The 19,098-nt window shown below is 39.3% G+C and overlaps 1 protein-coding gene across 2 annotated transcripts in view; it reads left to right on the forward strand.

The window, feature by feature from the left end:
- REEP3 (receptor accessory protein 3) overlaps positions 1–19,098 on the forward strand; it is a 39,768-nt gene that overhangs the window by 11,039 nt on the left and 9,631 nt on the right. Inside the window, exons 1-5 of one of the 2 annotated variants that reach the window (XM_083866264.1) lie at positions 588–668; positions 7,926–7,998; positions 12,204–12,280; positions 12,780–12,900; positions 14,234–14,347. In XM_083866264.1, the coding sequence (XP_083722390.1) occupies positions 7,939–7,998; positions 12,204–12,280; positions 12,780–12,900; positions 14,234–14,347 (372 nt within the window). In that variant the 5' untranslated portion in view covers positions 588–668; positions 7,926–7,938. Of the gene's footprint in view, positions 1–587; positions 669–7,925; positions 7,999–12,203; positions 12,281–12,779; positions 12,901–14,233; positions 14,348–19,098 lie in introns of those variants that run through there. The other variant, XM_083866263.1, reaches the window with a different exon arrangement.

A 19,098-nucleotide genomic window follows, 5' to 3' on the forward strand; every position in this document is an offset into this window, starting at 1 on the left:
CATAACTACATCAGCACTTGCACACAGATTCCAGTGCAGAACATCCCTTAAGGAAGAGAATTTTCTGTGGTGTTTTTTTTTGTTTGTTTGTTTGTTTAAGATTTCTTTCAAGGTTCAGACAGGGATATTTCCATGTTGAGACAACTTGAAGAGTTATCTGGCAACAGGCTCCCTAATTTGGGGTAGATCAATAATTGGTCCATAAACATGAGTGGATGGGATAATTGTAACAGAGCCTAGAGGTCTGCATTGGAAGGAAGGCTTAATTGACTCCTATCAGACTGCTTGCAGTTGTTATACTTGGGACCCATTAAATAAGAGTTCCTGGCACAGAAAAGTCACACGTTTTGGAGGAATCAGCAGGGATGTCACTTTTCCTCTTACAATTCTAAGGTGGTTTCTGACTGCTTGAGTAATTGCATTATTATTGGTTATGCTGTGCTTTGGAAGAATCTGGCAGTTGCTTTGGAGAATTCCAGCTTTCTCAGTTGGAAAGTTAATAACTGCCTTGCTCTGTTCAAGAATGTGCTTTATTCAGCTCTGTCAGTGCTTCTGGGTCTGTTCTTCAACTGTTAAGACACTTTTCTTTCTCTGGCTTTTATATTCTGGTCATAAGAATGCTATGAAGATTTTAACAGACCTGTTTCTGATTGCATTCCTGCATTTTGGTAAGTGAAATCTGCTAAGGGAGTTGCTGAATTTAAAGCTCGCTTCTGTTAGCAGACATGTTCTTTTAATAGGATTTACATGATTTTCCCTGCTCCTTGCCCAGGCAGGGGGATTGGAAGGAAGAGTGGGATACAATTTCTTGTGGGGTTCAGGAGCTGATCCTCATGCTCCTGTCCCTGTAGCAGACTAGTATTTTGCTCAGTGTAGTTTTTGTAGTTACTTGAATATGTAGTGTTTTACTGTAGATTGTGTGGTTACTATTGTGTACCTGAATAGCAAAATGGAACTAAATTCTGTCAGGTGCTGGACCGAAGGATTTTGTTTAGTGTAGTGCTTTTCAAAAACATTCAGGGCAAAAATGCCAGAGCAAGCTTTTGTTTGTCTGGACATGTGAACCATAGCTGGGAGCTGGCTTAGTCTAGAAATCACTACCCAGCTGTAACACTCATGGGGAGGGGTAAGGCATGACTTAAGAGTCTTGCTTTTTTGGCGGTGTGTCAGGGTTTGTGTGTCAAGGTTTTATTTTTCATTATCCTACTCTGATTTGATTGGTAATAGATTAACAGTCAAACTACCTAAACCCAGCTGAGTCGGTAATTGCCCATGACAGTACCTGGTGAGTGATCTCTGTCCTTATCTCTCCCCACAACCTTTGAGCTTTTTGTTGTCTCTTCTCTCCCCTGCCCAGCTGAGGAGGGGAGTGGCAGAATGACTTTGGGTGTCCAGCCTGGGTTAACCCAACACATGCACGGTTTTTGGCTTTTTCCCCTGAATAGGATTATTCCATATACTCCTTATGCCTTATTTTGAGCTTGAGAGTGCCACAGAGGTGCACAGCAGCTGGACCTTACTCCATAACTGTAACCCCATCACTTGGTAGCCATAAAAAAAGGAGAGAAAAATCCAGACTGCTGATCTTTGGTGGGAGTGGCTTGGAAGTATATGAGCAGTATACAGTCTGAGCAAAAATGCTTCTGCTTTTCTAGTGTGTGCTGACTGAAATCCCATTGTTAAGGCATGTGGCTCTATTTGCCTTTTTTACAGCCAAGGACAGCCAGCCAAAGAATCAAACATTGTTCATTAGATTTTTATTCTGCTATTTAGTTTTCATTAGCAAACTTCTTTTCAAATGAAATCTTGCTTAGGCTAAACTTGCTAACCATATGTGGAATAGTAATTATAGTTCATCTAGAAGTAAGATTGTATTACCACCCCCAGACCTGGTTTCTGCATAGATAGTACAGTGTCACCTACATGACTTCTGGTCTTTCCTTATTGTCTGACCAGCTCTTGGAAAAAACTTGTGTATGTTTATGACAGGGATGGAAAGCTGCTCCTAATGTACCTGGGAAACACTTAGTATTGAGAAGGGGAGCTGGGCATGGTCAGCAAAACAAGGCAGTGCATCAGGCCTTTATATTCAGGCCCATGGTTTTGTGGAGATGTGGAGGATTCTTTTATTCTCCAGGCTGCCGCTCAATAGGTACATATTCCTGCTGTAGGTGCACACAGTGTCTGGCTCTGTGTCAGTCTGTGGAGATACTCAGCCTTTAAATGGGTGTCATCCCTATTACAAAATTTTTAAGGAAAGGGGATTTAGTGAATGGTGCTGTCTCCAAAGCATCTCATACTCAGAGTTTCCTTGATTGCTGTAACTGTTAGGTAAGGAACAGAGAGTGTTCCCTTTTTGGATTTTGGAGGAATGAAAGAATTAAGTGCCAAACACTATTCCATGCTGTGGGCAATACTTTGGCAATGTGAACAGACTGAACTCTTAAAAATGCATTGTTGTTAATGTTAATGACTTAGTGTTTGAGGAGTCAGGATGCAAGTAGTACTTTTGAGCGATATAGTGGCTTTTCTGTCTTAGTTTCTTTCATTTTTAATATTTTTTTTAAACTGTGGCTCTAGAGTTGTTTACTATCCAGGTCAAATATGCTCAGTGCCAGAGCAATATGTGTACAGATGATTTTTCAGTTATCAGTCAGATGCAAACTCAGTTGCTTTGCTTCATAAATGAGCCTTTCAAACAATTATTCACTTTGAAGCTATTAAAACTGTAAGATCCTGTGATAATACAGCCAGTAGGTTGGTTTTTTGTTAAAATACAGCTATATGGATATACAAATGCATTGTTTTATCCATGTTTCAAGGCTTTTTGATACTTTTTTCTTTGTATTTTTATTCTAATCTCCTATTATATTTGAGAAACATTTCTCTTTAAATGAGCAAAATGTAGAGGAGGTGGCTATACCAAAAATGGAATCCTGTGGTAGCTACTGAGTCCAGCTGAAAACCTGAAATAGCTGGGCTTACAACTGGCAGGGAAATTACATTGGTAAGCAGGATTATCCAGTATCTACTAGTAATATAAAGTAAATGATGTCACACTCGGCTGAAATCTGTTTCCATCTGTGGAAACTGCCTTTGTTTTTGTCTGCTACATTCGTGCAGTGTGCAGATATTCAGTGTGGAATACAAACCACACTTTCAAGAACAACATTTGAGCTTTAAATTTGAAAAGCCATAGAATAATTGGGAACATCCTTGAAGTAGCTGTATGGTTACTGTAGAAATACCAGAGGATGGATGTGCTTTTGATGTGTAGCAGTAGGTGCTGCTGACAGCTTTGAGCTTTCTGGAGGTGTGGATCTAGAGAGGAAAAGGACTAGAACACGTGGGGCTTTCTTAGCCATGCCTGTGCCTAGGCTCCCTGCTGCTCCTGTTCCAGGTGTTTCTGCCCCAGTCAGCTGCACTGGTCTCTCTGGCCAGAATACTGATCCATCTTGCAGAGATGGAAGGGAAAAGTCAATTTGCTGGTCTTCAGCTACACTCATTGTTGACAGGTTGGCTTTGGGACTGTAAAATTGTTTGATAAATTTAGCTAAAGTTAGGGGACTGCCTGTGTGAAGAAGACAGATGTGCCAGAGCTGGCAGCAGCATCATGCCACCCTTTCAATGTCAGCTCTGGCTGTAAGAAGATAAAAACTTCACAGTATTGGTTCCTGTTATTACTGACTACATGGTTTGTTTTAATCCTATCTCTACCCACTTCTAGTGAACTTCTAGAAGTTTTTATAACACTTCCATTTTACAGCAGTATTGAAAACACTACTAAATTATTATATATTGGTGTGTATATATAATATAATACAATGATAACAATATTATTCAATAATATAATAATGATATATTGTGGTGTTAACCACTCTGCACTCTGTACTTTTAAAGTGATTTCTAGAAAAATCCTTCAGAAGAAAAAGTGGTTACTAAAATAGGTATTTTTTTCACTCCTGATTTGACTAGTATTGAGTAACAGATTTTTCTAGGTGGGAAAAACTAGCTGCATTTATTGTGCTTGTCTTGTGCTAGTGTTCTTATTTAACTTGAGGTCATCTTTAGTTTTAGGATTGTCTTACTGTTGCTGTAATAAGCTTTCTGCTTAAGATGAGTTGTTTCTGAGGAAGTGTTCTCAAAATTCTGTTTTATCTCAGTTCATGCTTATAGCAGTTCGAGAGGATAAATTGCTGTTTAAATTTAAAAATATATTGGGTTTTTTTCTTTATAGAAGTGATGCTACCTGACAGTAAAGTGAGTGGAAAAGTGTAGCTGAAAAATCTGTAAAGTGAAAGATCCAAGCTGTTCCCCTTTCATATGCTTCATTGCAAGACACTCACATGAGCAGACTACAAATAGTTACTTAAATAATTTTGGAGTGGGATTTTTAGAATTAGGGAGAGGTGCATAGATAACCAGTAGCTGGTGGAGTTATTATGCATGTCAGACAGTTGGTGGTGGTTATGGTGTTTGGGAACATCTTCTGTATCTTCTCTTTGAACAAATAATTTCCACCCTTATAAAGTCTGTTTTATGGGTAAAGGATTAATAAAGGCTTTTCTTATCTCTGATACTTAATGTTTATAATTTCAGCCAGAACAAGGGAAGGTGAGAGACATTAGAGCTGGTGTGATACTGAACAGGGATTTCCACAAAGACAAAAATCAAAAGAAGAGCTGTTGTCTACAGAATTTCAACAAAATTAAAGGTGTTTGGTCTCCTATTCCTTGTGTTTCTGGATCTCACATTATTTGGGTGAAGTGAGATTTTTAGCTTGTGTTCTCAGGCTTTTCTCATAGCTGTGAATAAAACCATTCAGGGTTGGATTTTTTTACTGTTGCTTTTCTTGGCCTTAGGTTAAAAGGTGCGAGGATTGTAGCAGAGCTGTATTTGGATAGGCTTCTACAGGCTGATAGGCTGAGCTGGAATTCAGGTACTCTGACTGTCAAAAGGCCTTTCAACATCTTCAGTGTAGGTGTAAGCTTTGCTCCAGTGGAGTAGCAGCTTGTCTTCATATAGACTAAGGAGCTCCAGGATCCATCTTGTGTTACCTCCAGTGAACTGTGGAGTCCTGAGCACTTGGATCCAGGTGTGAAAGTGCCACTGGTGCCCCTGTGGATGCTTTTCTGTATCTGTACTGATTTGAGTGATCTGCAGTGACCAGTCCCTTCCCACTCCAGAGGGATCTGATCTTGTGCAGAGCGGCTTGAAGTGCCCTTTGGCTCCTCTGTTAACAGCAGAGGTGTAACAAATCTGTTGGATGAGTGAAGGCCCAGTGCATGCTAGGACTGCACATGAGGCCCAGAAGCTTTGTTCAAATCTCACCTTGTTTCGTGAAAGAGTTATGTGTGATTAATTAGCTTTGACTTTCACTTGTCATCAAGTAGTGGGTTTTTTATTGTTCTGTATTAAAACCCATAATTTATATTAGAGCCTCCTTTGCTGTTTAAGAAAATACAGGGATCAATGTTTGAGGATTTTGAGTTTTGTAATTTTTAAATTAAGAACAAATTATATATTGAAGAGGATGGTGATGTAGATGTGAGGTTTAGTTATTTGAACGTGCTCAGCTTTGGGCTTCTTAGTAAGAAAGATGTTAATTTATTTGAGAAAGTTCAGTGGAGACCATCAAGGTAATCACAGCACGACTTGTGATGAGTGCCTGACCAAACTGGGCTTGTTCAGCCATAAAAGGGAAGACTTGAGGAGAACTGGTGGCAATTTCATGTAACTTTTTTGTGGTTATGAGAGCCAGGCCCATTCTCTTGCTCTTCTGCTCAGTCAAGAGAGACAATGGTCATAAACTTCTGGTTCTGGCTGAATACAACTAAACCTTTGCACTAAGAGGTTCATTAAGCATTGGGTTGCCCAGAGAGGATGTGGAATTTCTTTGGAAGGCTCCAGGACCTGACAGGCTGAAACATTAGGAAGTCTGGTCCAAATCTGATATTGACTTTGATTTGAGCAGGAGGAGGTTGGACTAGATGACTTCACAAGACCCTTCCAAACATGAAGGGTTCTGCATAATTTTGTCAGCCTCTCTCACTTGAAGCATTTACAGCTTAACTTTAGAACTTCTGCAGTTATCCCTCTGCAAGAGGCTTCCTTCCAGGGGGTAACTGTGTGCACTAAGGGGTGGAGAAACATTTTCTGTGTGGTGTCTGATGTTGAAGGAAGTATTAGTCTTTATTGTTAGCAAGTCCATTTTCCCCCCACTTATGTACTGTATGTTAACTGTTGGAGATGACTTTAGTACTCTGAATTGGCTTCCTACCAAGCAGAAGATTTGTGCATACATACCAGAGTGATGCCTGGAAAATGGTGTATTTCAAACTGGTTGAATCCAAACTTACATTGTTGTCTTGTATACTTGCAAAGGTCTGTGGTAGTTGGCAGTCTTCTGCGGTGGCTGTGTAGGTAGAACTACTTACTTAAAGCTGCCTGGGGCAACAATAAAATATGAAATTTCAGTTATTTACTTTGGTAAATACATTTGGATTCAAATCTTATATGCCAAGTCTGTTCCAGGTGGACATAAAAAAAAAAAAAAAAAAAAAAAAAAAAAAAAAAAAAAAAAAAAAAAACCAACACCAAAATATATGTGTGATGCATCGTCCTTTGCCTGACTATGAGCTGTTAAATTACTTACAAGTTCTGAACGTTGAGAATCTCTAGATATCCCTACAAATGTAAATTTCTCCCACTTAACCACCTAGAGCAAGTTGCAAGTGATGCTGTAGGGGTGTAGCCAGACTTTCCTCTAGTGGCTCTTTCAGGCCAGATGGAATTTAAGGGCAGGTGATTTGCTGAACTTCCCAAAGTGTAGCAAGGTGGTGAAACGTAGCAGGGGAACAAAAAGACATCCACGCCTCCTTGCTTGCTCTGAAGATGATCTTTATTATAATGAGCCTTTTTATACCCCAAACTTAATGGAAATTGTCAGTCATTGGCTGCCTGCCTCTGCAGTGTCACTGCTCACACATCCCTGTACCAGCCAGCTCTGATCCAGTGGTGTCTGTGTGTCTCCCCAAACAATCCTTGGTGCCTCATGCACCAGGCAACCATCAACCCACTCCCCAGCCGTCCAACCCACAGCTGAACCCTTCCCAGGATGCTTTCTGGTGAACAGGATTTAGCAAAGCTTAAAAAGGTCATTATTCTGTAAGGCTTTTCTGATTTCCCACAGTGGAACAGAAATATGGAGCTCTTGCATTTATTGAGGAGATGGTAACTACTATGGCCAAGTCTATGGCCAAGGCTTGTACTGTGTTGTAACAAAGTTGAGTGGAAGCAGATCTTTGTTCTGACCCTGCTCTCAGCATGGATTGCTTGGCACCCACCTTCTCACCCTGCTCTGCACCTTGCTTTTGATGGATTTTAGCAGCAATGGCTGTCTGAGCAAAAGTGGGTTAATTTCCACTTTTCCTCCATTTCTAAATGCTACTGTTGCAGAGTTCTAGCAAAAGGAGATGAAATTTTGTAAGGCAGTGTTGTCTTAAAATTCTTTCAGAAATAAACTTCTGGTGATCTGATAAAAGTAGATGACTGTGATTAACTACTGATAGGTTCAGAGGCTCTTCAAGTGTGATAGCACTGCCAGCACTATCTTCTGGTGTGGACAGGCTGCAGGACTGGTTTTTCCTTGTAAATGAACCAGAACAACTGTTTTCACATTATCTATTAGAAGCATCCTTACAGAACAGATTGTTATCTTTAGGGCATACACTCTTTTATCTTCATGTTGTTCTAGTTTTACCTATCACGAAACTTCCTTCAAGGAACAAATAACACTGATTTTTAAATTTTTTTAACCTAGAGAGCAGGATATAAAGTTGACTGCATTGTTCTCATGATGTATTGTCACTGTTTTGTCATATACAGTGTAACATATCCTAAAGGCTCTTTCTGTTTTCCAATAGGCTGGTGTTTGGAATGCTATATCCTGCATATTACTCCTACAAAGCTGTGAAGACAAAAAATGTGAAGGAATATGTAAGTCTCTTTCCTTTTCATTGTTGAATTAAATGCCTTTGCTGCCATAGATCTTTGACATTCTCATTGTGCAATAAATCATGTGAAAGCTTGAAGTGACTCTGTTACTGTTAGGTACAACACTGGTGTGAACCTGGTGGTAATCCTGTGATTTTGTTTGGAAGGCTGAAGTTAAAGTATTTCATACTTTACATAGTTTTATGCTGAAACATGTTCAACACACTATGCTATATATATATATATATATATATATATACATATATATATATAAAGAGTATTTTTAATGTAAACCTTAAAGTTTTGGTTCCATTTCAGAAAAGTACAAGAACTAATGCACTTTGAGTCAGGGGGTAGAATTAAACTTTCCTAATTCTGCCACTGCCTCAAAGTATAAGTATTGGGAAAGTGATTGTCAGTGACCACTAGAAGAGCTGCAGCAACTTAATATCCTTGTGCAGAGCTCAATAGGGGACTCAAAATCTACCTAAGAAAAAGGTAGTTCTTGTTAATCTCTTGTTCCTCAAAGAGGAGAAACATGTAACCAGGGAAGGAAAAGGTTTGGTTAAGGTGGTGTGGAGAAAAGAAGCAGCACAGGCAGAAGAGAAAAATTGAGAAGAACAATATATTTATTTCAGTTTTTAATTAAGCTGTTAAATTATTTACTTGTCAGGATGAGCAATGATAATAATCACGAGGATGTTAACCAGTGGCAGTCACAAGGAGCTTTAGTCACTGAGCTACTTTTAAGAGACAGCCTGACTTGATTTCAGCAGCTAATCTGCCCTGAATCTTGACTTGGCTGCCTGGCTCAGGGTGGGGTCAGGGCCATCAGTCCCTCCATAAACCAGAGCTGTGATCTGGGGCTGATGTCTGGTGAGTGAGACAGCACTTGTACCTTTTTACTTGGCTGTAGTTGAGGAGTCTGGTAGTTGTTGCTCCTCCCCTTGAATGTCTTAATTTAATCTCATCACCCTGTCAAGGCTCAAAGGACATCGTATTTGTACTTCTGATTTCTGTGTAAAAGCTGATTTGAGCTTATTTGTGAGGCAGAGTTGCTGCCTGCCAGAGCTAAACTCATGGGAGAAAAAAAATCATCAAAACTAAGAGGAGAATTTTCTCTGTCTCATGCTTGCATTACTCGGTCAGGGAAGTCTACAATGCAAGGAATTTATAATCTGCTTTTCCTCCCTGCTTCTTTAAAATGGATCCACAGACTAAGTAGGGCATAGCAGTTTCCAACTAAAATAAAGGAAATCACTTAAAGAGGTTACCATTGCCTCTTGCACTATGTTTTCTAGAAAAAGAGAAGTACTGTTTTAGAATGCTGAGAGATTTTTCTCACCTCAGTTGTCCAGTTAGCTATGACCTAATTTACTTGGGCATCCTTACCCAGGACCCCTGCTAGTAGGGCCTGGAATTACATTTTTTCAGCTCTTTTCGTGTGAACCTGTGGTCTTTGAACAGTCCCAGAACTTGCAGTCACTTACAAAATATTCATGGGGCCAAGATAAGATCCATCCCAGTTACTTTTTCATTAGCAGGGCATGACAATGATTCATCAGTGAATTATCACTCCACTGCTGGTTGGATTGACTGTCCAGATAAATCTTAGGGATGATCCATGGCTGTCATTTTCTTTTACAGTAAAGGGTTTAGATTTAAGTGCAGCTTTCCAAGTGGCACAGGTCTGCTGCCACTCACATTATGGCCCAAGCACAACTTCCTTTCCAGGGTTTTGTGTGGCTCAGGAGTCATCTGTGTTTGTTACTGAATTGAAAAGAGCTTTGTAACAGTAAAGTATTTTACTCAACCACTACTTCCACCACTAAAAACCAACCAAACAAAAAGAATAGACATCTTGACTTGTGTAGGTCATGATGCAGCAAATTGGTCAAAGATTGTTTCTGGGGGAAAAAGGTGTTGTGCTGATTATAGTAATTTAAAAGACTTATGGACTTCAAAATTAGAATCTGTGCCTTAGAGGAGATTTATTTGTTCTTGTAATTACCCTGGTTTAATGGAGTTGACTAAGATATTTGAGACGTTTTTTCACTGTGTTGCACCAAAGTGCTTGAAGTAAGCATCTGAAATGTAGTTTATAAGTCTGAACAGACCAGCCTTTTCAAATCCTGACCTGAAAGAATGTGCTTCAGCCAGAGCCAACAAAGATGAGCTTAACAGTTGCATGCTAGGAAAAAAAAAAACACCTCAATGAAACAAATTTCTAATCACACTTAACATGAAGAAAAGTAAAACTCAGTTGAACCTTCTGTTCCTTAAAGTAGATGATGATAATGTTCTGGGTAGTGCAAAATCTGACCTTCAATTTTTCATGTCCTTTTTTCTTTCTGGTATGAAAACCCCTCTAAGTCACTCAGGTTCATTTGTCAGGGATACTTGTGGTACCTACTCCATTAGTTGTGCTAGAATATAATTTGTGTTTTGTAGAATCTTTGTCCAGTCCTCAGCAGGACTCCTGGCAGATCTCCTGTGCCCTTCTGCAGGGTGGTTTTTTACTGTTCCTAGCAGCCCAGGAGAAATTCCACTGTTGTCCTTAATTGGATAAATAGATGTTGATTAAAGAAACAACAATCTGGATAAATTATATTGGGGAAAAATACAGTCTTGCATGGCATCTTAGAAATTACATTACATAATGCTTCAGTTGATAGGGTGAGGTTGGATTTAATTTTCTTTTCCTTCAGGTGTTGGCTCTGGTTCACAGAAGGGTCACCAGTCTAAATATCACATGGCCTCTCAGCAATGACCTCAGCTGTTGTGTACCTTTGTCTTCGTGTATTCTAAGCCTAAAATATCCAAATCCTCTGAGAGGTTGGAGTGAAGAATGTTAGCACATGACTGAGCTTCTTTTCAAACAGAGGCACAGAAAAGCATTTAAGATAAATGGGTCTCAGGTTCTGACAGAGGAAGTGGTTTTAAACTATAATGCACATCCATGAAATAGGCAGCAGTGTGTCATTAGGTTTTGAGTAGTTATTTAAATCCACTTCAAAAAAGATTGTTTTAAAAGTGAAGATTAAATCTGAGCCACATCCTCTGTGGGAAGGGGTGTATATATATATAAATATACTTTCAAAGGGAGGAATATATATATATATCTCCTCCCTTTGAAGGAGAGTACCATGAATTTAGGCCTCAAACTAGTCTCTAACAATTGTGGTGGTTTTGTTTTATTCTTTGCTGGGTTTGGGGTTTTGGGTTTTTGTTTGTTTTTAAATGGTTTTGTGTTTTTGCAGGGTTTTTTTCTAGGAATTCAAAGAACATGTGGATGTTCAGTTTGTGCAAACAACCGAGGTGGTTTGCAGTGACCCATTTCGGAAATACATTGCATTTGGCATCTGATAGCTTAGGGAAGGCAAATGCATGGGAACTCCGTAGTATTTATTCTGAAAGATGTAATCAGCTTAGGCAACCAAATTTGAACAAATGCTCTAGAAAAATAAGTGATTCTCTTAACTGTTATAAAACAAACTCTGCTATTTTAAGAACACTGTCTGATTTCAAAGCAATGATATATAGTGAAAACCTTAAACAAAAAAAAAGGTTTATAACTGTAAACCCCTGTAGCATTAACATGTGGGCTATTTTATTAACAAGAATCTTGTAGTTCTTGGCCTGTGAACAGAATTAAAATCTCCATGGAAATGCTTTTTATGTTGCCTTGTCTCAGTGTTAATACCATACCAGTAGTCGCACACATAGAACTTAATGGCAGTGTAAAGCTGAATAACACATACTGTGAAATGAAAGCAGGTCACTAATGCTAACTTTGGTGTGCATGGTATGAACACTTGGTTGAGTGTGGAAGAGAGTGAAATATCCTTTAGTGTTACGGTGGGATTTGCTCTTCAAACTTAGGATAATCTGCCAATTCTGCACTAGTTTTTTTTTTCCATATCACTAAAGCTTCGTAGAGACAGAATCTAATCTGTGAAGCAGGTGAGGTGGTGACCCTGGTGACACAACCATTTCACTGAGCTTGTTGCAGCTGCCTCCAGTTCTACTTGTGAACAGAAATCTTTCAGGATCTTCCCCTGATCATTTCACCTGAAACCTGGTTTATGAAGACTGAGATACCGTTGACTCTCTTGCTCTGACAGCTCTGAACAAACTGCACAGTGTGTATTATATTATGTGTAAAGGTGAAATCAAAGCTCTTAATGAAAATGGTTTTTAATTTTCAGGTTCGCTGGATGATGTACTGGATTGTGTTTGCTCTTTATACAGTTACTGAAACTATAACTGACCTAACAGTCTCCTGGTAAGACTCTGCTTTTTATGAACTCTAGAGGAAACTGTATTTATTTCTGATGTTTTTTGATTTGTACTGATTCATTTTGATAGAGAAGCTGTGCTTGTTGAATAGCCCTTTTTACAGGAAAAGATCTTGGTGCATGGATGAACAGCACTTGTTTTCAAGTTTGCTGTACACTGTCACTTGAAGTAGGGACTAGAACATTTCCAGCTTCACTGTAGAAACTGAATAGGGAAATGGAACTCTTAATAGGATGGCCTAGCATTTCTCTGTGCAGGAATGTGTAATGAAAAGCAAGTATATTAACTGTTTTCATTTCTTAAATGGCAGTAGTCCATAAATCCATAACTCATTTAATTTTTGTCTAATGTAACTTCCTGTATTTGAAGAATCCTGTATGCTAATATAATTGTGGTTTTTTGAAAAGATCTCTTCATAATGATGAATTACTATGCATTTTCTTACTGCAGTTGTTGATTTTGTGCAACCTTTAACTTGTCTGTAGGTTTCCACTGTACTATGAACTGAAGATAGCTTTCGTTATCTGGCTCCTTTCCCCATATACTAGAGGGGCAAGTTTAATCTACAGAAAATTCCTCCACCCACTGCTTTCTTCTAAAGAAAGGGTAAGAAATAACTTCTCGGATTTTTAATGCCTAATATGGAAACACCATATGCTGAAATAAAAGCTGTTGCTGGATACCCTATAAAAGCAGATCAGCTTGTTACTGCCTTGCCAGGCAGCACGGTTTGGATGAGCAGAGGCAAATGGACATGAGTGATGTCTATACCTCTTTAACTTGCCTGAGCAGACAAGTCCTGCTTCCTGTTGACAGGAGAGCTTGTGTTCCCTGCTCTCCTCGATGCACTCTGAGGAGCCCAGTTGAGTGGAAGTGATGTAGCTCGACTTTCTATTGCAGGCATGTGTACAGTGTTTTCTGTGCAGAATTATGAACACAGCTTTACTAAAAGCTGTTAATGTTAACATTCTTTTCTGCCATAAACTAGGAATAACACTTCTCAGGATGATTGACATCGAGAACTTTTTTTGGTTTGCAAACTGACGAAATAGGAGACTCGTTACTTAGTTTTAAGGGTACACCAGCCTGCAAGAGTAAATACCCAAACATAGAAATAGCTAGAAGATGTTTAGCTTTAGTCAAAGTATGACAGGGACACAGCTCTGCTTAGCTCTTTCTCAGCATCCTGTTTGGGTGTGTGGAAAGAGCAATTAGCAAAGGTGTGAAGACAAGCACTGAGAAATCTCACACTACAGAAAATAGCATTCCTGAAGGTCGGTGCTAGGCTTGGCCTTTATTAGGCAAAGCAGGTATCTGACAAGATTGCCACTGATAGGAACAGTGAGGTCATCTTGACCTTCTGAAGGTTGTGCTATAAACAACTTGCAACTTTGTAAACTGGAGGGATACTTCCCTGTAGTCTGTAAGGTGTTGGGAAGTACCTTGCAGACTTTATCTTCAACTGCAGGCATTTACCAGGAGATAAACGTCGTGACTGTCCTTGGTACTTAACTATTGGTACTTAACATGTCTCTCATGATTGTCCGTGGTACTTAACTGTTTCAAAGCTGTGGCTTCGGAAGTTCTTTGTAAGTCTGCTCTACCTTTCTAGGGAGCTCACTGACTTCATGTTAGATGAGGTTATTTCTTGAAAAATTTCCGTCCAACAAGTTAAGCTGATTCTCTGTAAGGAACTTATTGCAATGCTTCTGAGCTGTACAAAAGTGATCCACTTCATCTTCTTGTTTGACCACATATAATCTTTTTTTAAAATGAGGGAGTTGTAATGAATGAAATATCTGTATACAAATATATATCCCATTAAATGTTTTCTTAAATATTTCTTCTGTAGTCCTTTACTGATGGAAAAATAATACTGTGGGGTACCTTTGCTCTCTTATAAACAGCCCTCTAAAATTTAAATATGTTTTTCTTTTAGGAGATTGATGAGTACATCGTCCAAGCCAAAGAGAGAGGCTATGAGACCATGGTGAATTTTGGAAGGCAAGGGTTGAATTTGGCAGCAACTGCTGCAGTGACAGCAGCTGTAAAGGTAAGTTTCTGCTTGCATTAATTGTTTTGGAGCTTGATATAGAACAGTGTGATTGTACTGAGGATTTACCACTCTTATATAAAAAGATAAATTCTGCAAGTGTATTGAAAACCTCGGACACAAGCAAAAGCTTGCAGCCCTCTCCTCCTCATACTGTGTTTGTTGGTTTGTTTAAGATGTTTTGTAGTTATTTCTTGGATGATGGGGATCAGTTTACTCTAATTCAAAAGGTACCATTCAGTTTTCTGTGCAGGCTTTTAATAAAGATGACCATTGTTTCTTTTCTGTCTCTGTTGTGCTTTCTTGTTGATAAACAAACTTTTAAAAGGATTTCTGGCTTTTCTACTGTTTTTCTCCAATCAACCTGAGGTAATGCCACATATGAATTAAGGCATGAAAGACTACTACCATGGATAAAAATTATCTTGACACAATTAACCTGTTTGCCACTTGTTGTGTGAATTATTAAATTAATATACTAAGCATAAGCCTGCCTGTCAGTGTTTAGCATACACTTGCTTTGTCATGTATTTTCCATTAAATTATGAGATAGTTTTTCCCAGATTACGTTCCTACAAAACCTCATCACCTTCAGTATTTCAGAGGGCTCTGGGTCTAGGAAGACAAAATACAAGCTTATGTGTAAGATTCTAAACAGTTTGTGCACCACTGAGAGGAATACACTTCAGACAACGTGCATCCAACCTAATAGTAATTTAAACCGAAACACACACACAAAAAAAGAAAGTATAGGGAGAAAAAGGTGTATGTCCAAGTGAAATCACAGGTTTAAAGCAATCAGGATTAATTTCTTCCAGGGAATAAATGGAACCATTGTGCTCATAGTAACAGCACTGAAAACCTGAACACTGTCAGTAGATAACAGAAAACAGTGTAGAGATCCCTGGCTGCCAAAGCTGAGTATGTACAGCTGGCATTTAGCTTAAATGTCTGGGCTTCATGTGAACTTCCTGCATTATAAATAAAAGACATTCCTAACAACTACATTTTCAGATGGTACCTCCAAAAGCTTTGGAAAACTAGTCATGCATATCTTGTTTGTTCATTTTCTCTATTTTTAAAGATACATGTGGGTGGTAGCATTAAAACCTTTTGTTTTTAAATATGATCATAATGAGCCTAAAATACTGAGAAAGTGATTAAGTTTGATCACTAGGGTGTTGTTTTTTTGTTATTCAAATTCTTAATATTGCCTTGAGACATGAAATAGTTTAGAATGTGATCGAGTGCACCTCCAAAGGGATGAAAGTATCCAGAGTGAAAATAGGGTATTTAAACAAACCCAACAAACACACACCCAAAGTGCTCTATTGGGAAAAAAATTTAATTGCTAAAATGCAAAGTTCTTTGCATTACAATTTTATTACAGTAAGCACCTGTAAGGGTTCTTATGCTTTGTGTTTCTTCCTCATGTTTGGCTATGGTTGGATATTTCCTTGTTAATTTTTAGGGTGTAAAATAAATAACACTAATATCTCCTCCCACTTTGTTCTGAAACAATGAATAACTTTTTCTGAATTGTCTGTGTTTAGATTTCATTGCTATTCAGCTGTGACTGGCAAGATGCCTGCTCTATTTGTTAAAACTTGTTAAACATGCTCATGAATATTTGTACAGAATTAGTTCAGTGCAGATCAGATGCTTCGGAAAAACAACCACCACAATACCAAAGACCTAAAATAGGCATGATTTTTAAACAGCATGAAAGAGGAGACTCACTGGAAAAGATCTTTATTTTGGCATGTTAAGCCTCTTGGGTTTGCCATTCCAAAATGCTGAGTGTGCCTGCTCCATGCAGGCAAATGGACACAATGCATGTGTTCTTGATTTTGTTCCCTGTTTTTCAAGAGCTGACTGCTGCCTCCAGCAGGTGGAAAGATTATCCCGTCACCAAGAGCTGGTGGAGCCTGCTATAGGATTTCAGCAGTGGAATTGTAGTAGTGGGATCATTCTTGATGGGAAAGAGGAGACACTTTCATCACTGTTCTTTTTTTCACCTTTTTTTTTTAAAATACAGCACACATGCTTATTCTGACATAGCAGATCTCAGATTAGGAGAGGGGGAGAGGCTAAACACATGTACAAAATTAAACCTGTGTCAAAAGACACTAAAGTATCCAAGAAAGCTGCTTATGTTGATTTTAGGAGGGTGTTAAAAGTGGCTTGGAAACTTGCTGATGTATTTTGAATATCAAATATGGGGAGAGTGATTTTCTTCAAGGATTGTCAAAGGAATAGGGGATTACAATTAAAAGACTTGTTGGCTCTGTTAGGGAGGCTGGTGCAGCCAGCCAGGTCACTCTACTGAAATTTGACATAGATTTAAACCTGCTCCCCTATAGTTAAATTTGAATGTATTTGGCAGGAGTAGTGGCTTATAGCTTACATTCTCATGCTGATATTTTTAGCTGGTACTAGTTAGCCACTGTCCATATAAAATGTAGTGTTTCAAAGCCTGCTAAATAGCACACATTAGCAAAATAAATTGTGTTAAATTAGCATGTCAGAAAACAAATCTTTGTAAAATCAGGATTTCAGGAGATTTAGAGACCTGTTGATTTTTACATACTGAACAAAAAAAAAATCAGAAACAAGATGTCTCAATAGCTCAATAGTCATGTCATACTTTAATGCATCTGCTTTTCAGGTCTTCTGAGATGATGGCTACCTTTATGTTTCAGTTTCATGAATTCACATTTCTTGGTGAAAACTGCTACATTTATCACTATGAGCAGAGGGATTGCTCTTAATCTGTGAAATACTCTGGCCTCTTTATGAGGTCACACAAATAGTGCTAATTTGTAAAGTGTGGTGGTGGTGATAATGTTTTGAGGGCTATGTTTTCTGAATGCCTTCTAGTCATCCTGAATCTAGTGCCTTTTTGCTGATGGAATGTTTTTCTCCTGGCCTGATGACACTTCCCTTGGCCCCACTCGGGACATGGCAGAGGAAGGAGGTTGAAGTCTTGCAGCCAGCTGTGGCACACAGCCAGTGTCACTGTGGGGAGCAATGCTGCTTTCATCCTGCTCCCTGCTGGGGCTGCCTGGCGTGCTGCAGAGGTTATCCACGGGCCAGCAGTCCCTCTCCAGGTTGAGAGGGAGCAGAAGCCATTCCCTGTCAGCTTGGATGGGATCGGGGGAGAACAGCTGAGAATGTGGGTGCTGCATGCTCGTCCAGGGAAGGCAGGCAGCTTCAGTCAGTGATCCTGGCCACGGAGGGGTGCAAGTCCAATTTAAAAAACAAAGAGTCCCTGCGGAAAACATCGTGGTGTTTGTTTACAGCAGCTTCCCTGGGTTAAGCATACAGACTATGAAAGTACATGGTCAATAAAAGAATAGAAAGTGACATTTCATATATGAGGGTCAGCTGATGAAATTGCACACTAATAGCTTACTAGAGGCCAAGTAGTCTTGAAAGGAGACCCTTAAATAGGCTATATTTATTTTTAAAAAATGATTAAGAAACAAATTGAAACTTTAATTAGTGTTTCACATTGGTCATTGCTAATGAACGTGGACTCCAAAAGATGTTTAGTATGTTTTAGGAAATGCTGTTTAATAATGAAGAAAATCATTCTTTAAGACTTGCATTTTGTTTAAGACTACACACAGACCTCACAGTTCATCTCTCTTCAGTGTTTGCCTACACAGAAATTTTAGTGCTGAAGGTGTGTGATTAATTCTGTTCTCCCACTGGCATTGTAATTGGAAATGTATGTGTCCCAATCCTTTGTGCTGTAATTTAGTCACCAGCCTGTGGGCTGAGTGCAGCCTGATGTGTGATGTAATGGGCCACCACTGGTACCTGCTCTGCCACCTTCTCCCGAGCAGCATCTCAGGGTGTGCATATCTGGGGACAGGGGATGGCTGCTGCCACCTCCATGGCGTGGCAGTGGGGGCAAGAGAGCCTCTTCAGCTCCACCTACAACTGAATTGCTCTGCTTTCAGTTTTTAGGGCAAACGAGTTGCTTTCAAGCCGTAACTCTTTGACCTTTTAAACAAAATATCAAAGCTCTTAAAGCATTATTATTCTAAATGTGAACATTGCTCTCACGTTTCCTGCAGTAGAGGGTATTTAATCTCACATTTCCTGCAGTAGGAAGGAATTTAATATATTTCAGCCAGACTTCCATCCTGAGCTGATAGTAATCCAGATCTTCACAGAATGCTTTGTTTCAGCAAAAAGCAATTAACTGCTGCTTTTTGGGCATGGGGGTGGAAGAATCTTCTTAAGTCTTACGTGCAGTGTGAGCACAGTGATCTGTACACTCCCACAGAACACTTTGAAATTTGTCCTTCAGTCTGTGCAATGGAATTAAAGTAGAAATCAATGCTGATTTGGCTGGACTGGATGTTCCCAGGGGTGGGATAGGGACTGGGGGCACTGTAGGGAGTACCTGCACAGGATTAATGTAATGTGTGATGGGGACTGTCCAGCACAGCAGTGGCTGTGCAGCTTCCATTCCTGCTGTGGCTCTCAGGCATGTGTGCTGCATCTTTATCTGTGTATATATCCTTTCAAACTTCTTAATGCTTTCTGTGTGTAACTTGAGTAAAACTTTCCATCTTGGCAAGTTATGGAACGAAGGGCCCATTGTATGAAGCCATCAGGTCCTCCCTGAATGAGGCAGAGCTCCACAGGAGCTCCAGCTCAACGGTGCAGTTTGGTTAAGGGCACAATGTTATTTTATAGCATATACTTGATGTTTTTTCCCCTTTGAAAAACAAAAT

Source organism: Zosterops lateralis, assembly GCF_965231275.1.
Source record: "Zosterops lateralis genome assembly, chromosome: 8".
Taxonomy (NCBI): Eukaryota; Metazoa; Chordata; class Aves; order Passeriformes; family Zosteropidae; genus Zosterops; species Zosterops lateralis.